The following is an 8,776-nucleotide window of genomic DNA, read 5'->3' as shown; positions in this document are numbered from 1 at the left end:
GTAGCACCCTCTAGTGTAGGTATGCTACTATTGCAGAAAAGATTTCATGGATTTCTTTCAGAGGAATGACATGGAAAGTAAAGAGGGAAAAAAAAATCATGAATGCATGTAAAACCCCTTTCATACCCTTAGGTCTTTCCCTGTCTATCAAAGCATACAGGCTTCGCTTAACTTGGAGCACCTACTTTAGTTTTAAAAACTTCAAGGTAATCTTGTAGGTAACATTCTTGGCCTTACTTATGCATCATTTATGATTTGTGTGTCCTATAGTTTCATTTATTTATTTAAAATATGAGACTAAGATGGCAAGAATTAAGTCAGAAAATTATCACTTGTTGAGCTTACAGCATACTGAGTGTTCAAAAAAGGGAACAAGAGCTGATAGAACACTTTTTTGGTGAAAAATGTTTTTTCAACAAAAATGTCCTAATTTTCCCATCTTTCACAAAATTATTTCAAGAATATAAAATGTAATGCTATTGGGCTGGTGAAATTGCTGATGTGATTATGCAATTACTCCATTTGCATTATGTGATTATTCCATTTGCATTATGCTGCAGAGTTGCAAGCAAATCTCAGGTACTGTAAATTAACATCATGGTCTAAATTAGCATAATGGCACTTAAGTACTCTCAGGCCCTTTGCTTCATTTCAGAATTTTTATGTCAGCAAATGGTACAACTGTACTGTATGGATAAAGAACGAAAAGCGGGTATTTTATAACTGAGACACAAAAGAAGGCAGTCTAATTCCCCTTCTCTTCTGTAAATCAGTCAGGAGACCTAAATGCAAGGTCCTGAGAAACTTTCTGTGATTTAGTGATACAAATGCAATATTATACTGAGAGAATTGTGAACATAATAAATCTTTTCAGAGTGCATGACAGGCAAATGTTTCTTAACTCCCACAGCCTTGTAAAAATGCAGAGTTCAACCACCCGAAGATTTTTTTCTGAAACTGAGTTCACTTGACAACTGTCTCCTGTTGTTAATGAAATATGAGTTTTGTCTCATTCCTTGTTTCACTATTTTTCCATGTTAATATGTTTTCTCTTCTGTCCTTTTATCCTGTTTTCTTTGTTGCCTTCCCTTGTTATTTGCCATTCTCCGCTCTTCTCCTTTTTTTTTATTATTTCTCCCCATAATGTTTTTGCTTTTCCCTTCCAGCTTTGATTTCTGTGTGATCTTCCCTCAGTCACACCTCATACAAGATGGTGCATGTCAGCTCTGACAACAGTTAACACTAATCCATCAACGTCATCATATGGTAATTTAGTGTACAATATAAATGACGGTGTGCTTTTCCAGCCTTTAATATAAATGGTGCCTTCAGCAAGCCAGTGTTTTCTTGAGAACCTCCCTGCAAAGGACAAGTGAGAGAATAAACAAAATTCACACTGTTTGAAATTCATTCTGTACATGCTGAAAATGTACCATATTTCCCCCCAGCCGATGTCCAGTTTAAGGGATTTTCCCCCCAACAACAGTTACCAAGGCAGATTAATAAATGAAGCCTTTTGGTATGGTAAAGCACAGTCCTAGCTGCAAGTTGGTCTGTAATGGCTACGGGGTCTCACATTCCTTTAGTCTGGTTGAGCTAGTGATCAATTTCCTACTCAGGCTACTAGAAGCGAGACTTGTGCTCTGAGCATTGCTAATTTAAATCCATGTCACATATTCAGTTACTTACTCATAAAACCTGTCTTATTCCTGACAGAAATATATTCCTTTACTGGATAATGTCAGCCTAAGTTGCCTCTGTGATTATCATAGGAGCTGACAAAAGCAGTATAATCACCTTTGGCTTGCCACAGAGAACAGGTCCTAAATGCTGCCCATCAAAATGTTTCTGATGACGTAGTATTTGCAATAGAAAATACAGATTAATCAAAACCATTGTGTTTTGCCATACTGTGGACCAGCCTTTCTATTCATTGTTTGGCAATAAAATTGCCTTTTCTGAGGCCAAGTCTCTGGCATGCTAGGATATTCAAGGGGATCAGAGGGCACAATATGGTCTTCATTTCAGTGTTACTGAGGAAAGGATGGATATTATATACTTACTGCTCTTCTGTAGTGCAGGACTACCTCATACCCGGGTCCTGGTGTGGTGCTTGTGAAGAGGGGAATCTCTTACAGCCTGACTTCACCTTGGGCACTGAGGCATGGAGACCAGCCACCATCCATCCTCCAGGATGCACTGGGGGCAAGAAGATGGCAGATTAGGGGAGGGGGATGTCCATGCTGGTGGCACAGTCCTCAAGAACCTCTGCAAGGGCTCTCCCCTTGCCTCTTTCCCCAAGTTAAGCCCTTTGTCTGAAGTCACTGGGATGAATTAAATCAAATGGGACGATAGTCCAGAAACAATGATGCGCAACACTGTGTACTACACTATACATTTGATTCTCCTCTCTACGGCATCCTGTGCAATCATACGTACCAGTGTGAAATGAGTATCAGAATCATGACAGCTCTCCAACAGATTAGCAGAAGCGTGAATTTTCTGGTAAAAAAAATGCCTTTTGAAGGTAAATCTAAACTATGAGGAATACTACAATGTACTGTATTATAATGCACTGTATTACCATGCAGTAGATTGAATCTGCTTGCAAGGGCAAGCTAGGTGAGCCTCAACTTTCACTTTGAATTATTTATCTGTGAAGAGAAGGAAATGACAAGTTGGAAAATAGCATTTTTCTCTAAATGACAGAATTACTGAGATTTTTTCTGTGAATCTAAGGAAGCATCTTGCTTTGGAATCAGAATCGTGAACTCAGTTTCTCAGCAGAAAGAAAGTTCTAGGAGATATTCTCTGAGGATTAACGAATGGAGCTATGCAGTGGACTACACCGGGATCAGCATTTTCACCTTCAATATTTTACATTATATGATTGTATTGGTATTGTAAGGAAGCCAGAGCTACAAAAACTTTGGCTAGTGCTCTCCTTATTAGTTAAAATGAGCTCCTTTCTTATTAAAGTGCTAATACAAACTTCTTTCACCTTCTGAAAATGAAAATATACCCCTGAAAACAGCCAATAAGCTTGACGAATTTTTGAAGGAAAACTTGGGAAAGTAAAAAAGTCTTTCTTGCCATGTTAAAAGACAAATGACTGGTTTCTGTGACCATGCTCTCAATTCCCATGAAAACTGCGAGCCAGCAAAAACCGTTCCCCAAGTGCTTTGTATTGTGTTATTTATTGTTACAGAAAGGATTACTTTTCATTAGCAAGAAGAAATCTTAAACCATGTCACATGGGGTGAGGAGGCAGTGAAGGGTGTGAGTCATAATTTTTGAATGCAAAAGTCTGGCATAAAATATAACACTGTTCAGCGGGCAGAGCTGGCTCATTGTTTGACTGGTTTCAACATGGCATTCCTTTCTTTCCCTCTCTTTTTCTTTATGTCTTCAGATTGTGAAACATCAGTTGATTTTTTCGATAAATTGCAAATAGCTTTATTAATTTATTAAGAAAAAAATAACCCTGACTGGAAATTTCATTGCGATGAGCCATACCCCCCACCATTAGGCAGACAACAGATCTCGCAGCCATTTTATAGCACCATTCCTGACTTTCTTTTGCTCTTTGGAGTGATGTAAGCATAAGATATATTTAGTGTCCATTGCTCTCCTGGAAGACAGACATAAGCCCTTGAGAAGATGAGAAACTAAGTATTCTATTTATTTCTAGCAGGGCCCCATTGAGTCTGGATCAAAATGATGAAAAAATTATTGGCTCTATAGAGACCAAAAGGAAAGGACATTTGTCGCACGCACATTGCATTTTAAGCAGTTATACATTCCTAGGAGTCTCAATTTCATTTTTCAGAATATACTTTATAGAAATATTTTTTAAAATAAATTTATTTTACAGAATAAAGCATGACTGTTTCCCTCTTTTTTAGTATTAAATAGCAGATTAGATTATTATGTACACTAACAGTGCAGCTAACACCATTTTGGTTGCCCCCCAGGCTAAGCATCATTCACAATGCCGTATCATTTGAAAGACGATAGCAATGGATGGCGCTAAGTTTGGAAATGCACCAACGACAGTTGGAGCTGCACTGTATAAATCTCACAGATCCACATGTAGAGCAGAAAGTATGTTTAAATTGCAATAATTCTGTTACACTGAAAGGGCTCAAATTGTGCATGACTTCTCTTCTGGTGTAGCAGAAAAAAAGAAAAAACTTCAAGGAAATTCTCTATTTTAATTTTTTGCTGATGTCTTTGAGCACCATATTAGCTATTTTGTCTTCTGGTATTTGCCTGCACTGATTCTCCACTGCTCCATTAAAGGAATGTTTCTGTTACTTCCCAGTGATAGCTATAGCTAGTTTCTCTTGAAGGAAATAAAGCCTGTCCTTTCCTATCACTGTACAGGCTGGTTCATAGCTTATGAGTGATGATTCTCATCTGCTAAGTCCCATTTTTCACCCTGGTGCGTGGCAAATTCTGACGCTGCACCAGGGGCTGCTCCAACCCGCATTTATTTGAGAACAGTGCAGAGATATTTGTTGGCCAGGGTGTCCAATCTTGAAGGTTTCTTTAGAAAAGGCTTATTTGATATTGTATTTTGTAGATTCTGCTGCACGCTGATGCCATGCTGTTTGCAAATAAGGCATCGGAAAGATTTTGTAATGAGGGATGACTAGAGGAGTGTGGTTTGTTTAGCAAGGCAAAGCAAAGGTTGGAAGAAGAAATGACTGCTGCCTATAAATATTCCAAGAGGCAAGAAGCACATCACTCGGGAAGAAGGGCATTCATGCAAGGTAATGAACACTATTTGCATACAAGCAAAAATGTATAAAGGGGTGTCAATATGTATGGATAGACTGGAAATTTGAGAAGGCTTAGTCGTTTGGGCAGTCAGGCCTATAGGAACCTCCTGGAGGGAACAGCAGAAACACAAAAAAAACCCCAAAACCCAAGCTGTATTTGCATTCAATGCATTTACGGGGAGTTTGAGATGGTGCTCGGATAGCAAGGACTGGATCTGAGCACCCGCTGGGTCTCTGGCAATTCAGCATCACGAACACTTGCACATCAACAAGCAAAATGGAGAAGAGGGCAGCCAGAGGAACTGGTGGGTGAAGTTTGATAAAGCCACGAGCCGTTAAGGCAAAGAGAAATCTAAAAGCATTGAGAAAGGGCTGTGACTTTCACAACTGCACTGGGATTAGTATCCTCTCCACGGAGTAACATTAAAATCACGTTTCCCTGTCAATGCCAGCTGAAAATTTGAAGCTTCAAATGAAAAACACTGGGGGGCGACTCCTACCGAGCAGCTGCTGCATGATGTGGAGTCAACCAGGCAGTACTGCTCTACTGGCACGTAAGGGAAGTAAAAGCCTCAGTGTTCTTTAAAAAAAAAGATACAGTTTGCTCCCGGCGCGACTGACGAGGAGGAGAAAGTGAGGGTGACAGAGGCGCCATGGCTGAAAGTCCTCCCTGCACACAACACACGGAAACCCTTGGGCGGCGCGACCACAGGCAGGGGTCAGACCTAGAGCCCGGTGCTGCAGCACCCGAAGCCAGAGCTGCTCCCGGAGCTGGGAAAGGGAGGGCCAGCCCGGCCATCCCAGCGGCGACGGTGCTCGTACCAGCCCGCCGCGTCCCTTCTCCCTCCCCGCCCTCTCCCTCACAGCGCAGGCGGCCCGCCAGAGGGGAGGGCGAGCAGGGCCAGTTGCCGTCGGATTGGACAGCTCTCCTGTCAATCAGTGCCGGCCGCGGCTCGGACGGGGTAGAGGGCGGAGCGCGCCCCGGAGTCAACGTGGTCGCGCGACCTCGCGCATGCGCGGTTGAGGCGGGCGCTGAAATTCAAATCTGAGGAGCGGTTGGGGCGGCGGTTCGGCCGTTCTGTCTGAGGGAGCGGGCGCAGCGCGGGCAGCGGCAGCAGTAGCGATGGACCCGTTCACTGAGGTGAGGGCACGGCGTGGGTAGGCCCCCTCCCCGAGTCGTGAGCTGTGGAAGGGAGGGGGCCACGCCCGGGGCTTGTTAGTGGTGGGGGCCGCAGGGACAGAGGGTGGTAAGGGCCGGTCGGAGGCCGCAGGGGAGCTGCTCCTTGTGGCGGAGTAGTTTCTCCCAGTCTTGGCTAAGGCCCGTCAGCACCCCGCGTCGCATTATTCTGGGAATTCGTGGGCTTGTAGAGAGCCTCCTTCTCTGCAACGGGGAGACAGCTCTCCTTACCAGCTCTCTCTGCCCCCTCGTTTTGCTCGTACCTCCAACATCGTAGTCGCCCAGCTACCTGTGAGGTGTCAGGTCTTTTCCAGGAGAGGACAGAGGTTATTCGTGCAAGGGTTTGCGAAGGAGAGGACCTCTTCTAAACCAGGCTGATAGTTGGTTGAATTTCCTAGCGCTTTAGTGTTTGCCTTTCACGTGCGACTGGCAGACAAGATTTTCGGCTGAGACCTAATGGGAGTGGTTTTGACACACATCGTGCCTGCCATACCTAAAGGCCAAGCATGAAGTATGCCCAAAGAAACGACCATCTGATTAAAAATGCATTTTATGTGACATTATTGCTGCCTGTGATCGGTCTCTTTCATTGGCAAGGACAGTTCGTTCCTCTTTTTTTAAAAGAAAAGGAAGTTGTTGGGGTGGATTTGCCTGTGTCTGCTTGAGTTTTACAAAGGCAAAACTGTAACAGAATGAGTGGAATTGACTGGCTTGAACCTTTATGAAGGTTGGAAATTTCTTAAAGATGTTGTACTGTATTCTGATTTTATGTGTGACAGATGTAAAGCTGTGCAGCTGTCTTGTGAATGCTTTGAGAAATGTGTATGTAAAAATGGCCTTCAATCCACAGCCCATCTAAGCAAAAATCTAAACTTATTTAAAAAAAAATCCAAATCAAATACATTGGTGAAATACTCTCTCCTCCCTCTGAAAACAACCTGTTTCTCAAACTGACATACTTAAATAAATTGACTGCCCAAAAAAGGTGATTGCACAGATCTGATTTACAAAGCTGAACATAAGGTATTGATCTGAACATATTTACTAAATGTGTTATGCCAAAGCAGATTTACCCTACTCTCATGTAAAAGCTTGCTAAGTATAAACATCTACATCCCTTCTTCCTTAATTGGTAGTGAGTGACATGATCCAACTAGTCTTAAATAAACTTTAAGTGCAGACTACTGAATCAAGTTTAAAATGGTTTTGCATGCTGGGAGATATTCCAACCTCAACACGCCCTTCTTGTAGATAACTGGCTTTGAAAAGCTGCGACCAACTGTGAGGCCACTCCTCAGAGTAAACTTCATTCAAATGTTGGCTAGTATTGCAGAATGCCTAAAATGTTGCCTTACCAAGAATGTTTATGCTGTGGAGGACATTCCATTGTTGTGTAAAGATCTGGCCTGTATTAGTATTGAACTTTAATAAATTTCCTCAAATAAGTTTTCTGAAAAGGAAGCTTTTTACCACCTACTATGAAGTATTTATGTTCCGTTTTGTTGTTGGTTTGTTGTTTTTTTTTTTTTAATTGTAACCTTTCCTTATCTTAACTATTTTCAGTTAATCTTTGTCTACAAACTACCATGCTCTGTTACTTGCAGGGACCTGGTGAGGCATTGTAAGTGTTGATTATGTAAAGCAGTGTAATTGGAGCCTGAATTGGACAAAGCATGCTGTTAATTCAATATTTGCTGATCACTTTATGGTAACAAACATTGTCCTGGTCTCGCTGAATTTAAGCTCAAATAAATCTTGGTATAAGATTCAGTGGAATGCTTTCAAATCAGACAGTTCTGAATTTAATGTTTGGCTTGATTAATCCTACAAGGAAAAAATGAATAAGCTTCTAAATCTCAACCAAATTATTAGTACAGAACACACTGAGGAGACGGTGCAGTGAATACTTTTTTAGGATTGCAATGAACATACAGGTTGTGACTTTCAGTTTATAGCTGATTGTATAGTTCACCTTTCTTGCACAAAAGACTTTGGTACTACAGAATATTGGAAATAGTCTGGGTTATTTTGTATTTTAAAGTACTTACTAACATTCATAGAGCAAAGTATGGTTTCCTAGCATGGAGGATGACCAAAGAGGAAAATTTGCATATCTGAAATTTGTTCCTTGCCTATGTTCCTTCAATGTCATGGATAAATTTTTTCCCTTTGTTGCATTCTGCTAGTATAACAGGGTAGTTGGAACAAATTCCTGTAATCACATATGGACCTAAGCATCATCTCTAATGCTGCTAAATATGTACTTTAAAACATACTTTTTTAAAAGCATTTAAAGTGGGAGGGCCTTTTCTGATTTATTTTTTTTTAAAAGGTGCTATTGCATTGCAAACCATGATCATCTAACTGTGACTTAGTAGTTCTTAGATTCCTGGATATAATAAAATTGGTATGTCCTACTTTGAAACTTTCACTGTCATCAGAACTCTTGGAGATCGTACTTGTGGCAAATACCCTGTTGATGAACTTGAAAAGTAAGTCTCAAGTTCTGGTGACTGGCTTACTCATCATGTGTAATAGCAGAGTTTGAATTAGAGCAGTTGCATGGAAAACTTGAGATACAAAAAGCCAATAGGAGCTGGAGTTCAACAACAGAGGCATGCATTCTTGGGAAGTGACATCCTATTTGTAACGACTGAAACTCCATTTTACTGAACTAACAAAACAGAAAGGAATGTGACTGTGTTTGAATAGAACTGTAGGAACACTGTTGTGGGAGATATAATCAACTTTGTGCAAGAAGGACGGTTAATTTATATAGCCTTGAAGACTTTATTTGTGTGGGTATTACCTGCAC

At 41.3% G+C, this 8,776-nt stretch overlaps 1 protein-coding gene across 1 annotated transcript in view; it reads left to right on the top strand.

Annotated features, from left to right (window-relative positions):
• Window positions 1-5,827: 5,827 nt before the first annotated feature.
• The window catches only part of ANLN (anillin, actin binding protein), a 28,407-nt gene continuing 25,458 nt past the window's right edge, over window positions 5,828-8,776 (top strand). Inside the window, exon 1 of the mRNA XM_063325498.1 lies at window positions 5,828-5,925. Coding sequence (XP_063181568.1) covers window positions 5,908-5,925 — 18 coding nt within the window. The 5' untranslated portion in view covers window positions 5,828-5,907. The remainder of the gene's footprint in view (window positions 5,926-8,776) is intronic.

Source organism: Chroicocephalus ridibundus, chromosome 2 (genome assembly GCF_963924245.1).
Source record: "Chroicocephalus ridibundus chromosome 2, bChrRid1.1, whole genome shotgun sequence".
Classification (NCBI taxonomy): domain Eukaryota; kingdom Metazoa; phylum Chordata; class Aves; order Charadriiformes; family Laridae; genus Chroicocephalus; species Chroicocephalus ridibundus.
The sequence above is the reverse complement of the archived record's forward strand: the minus strand, read 5'-3'. Positions and strand labels throughout refer to the sequence as shown.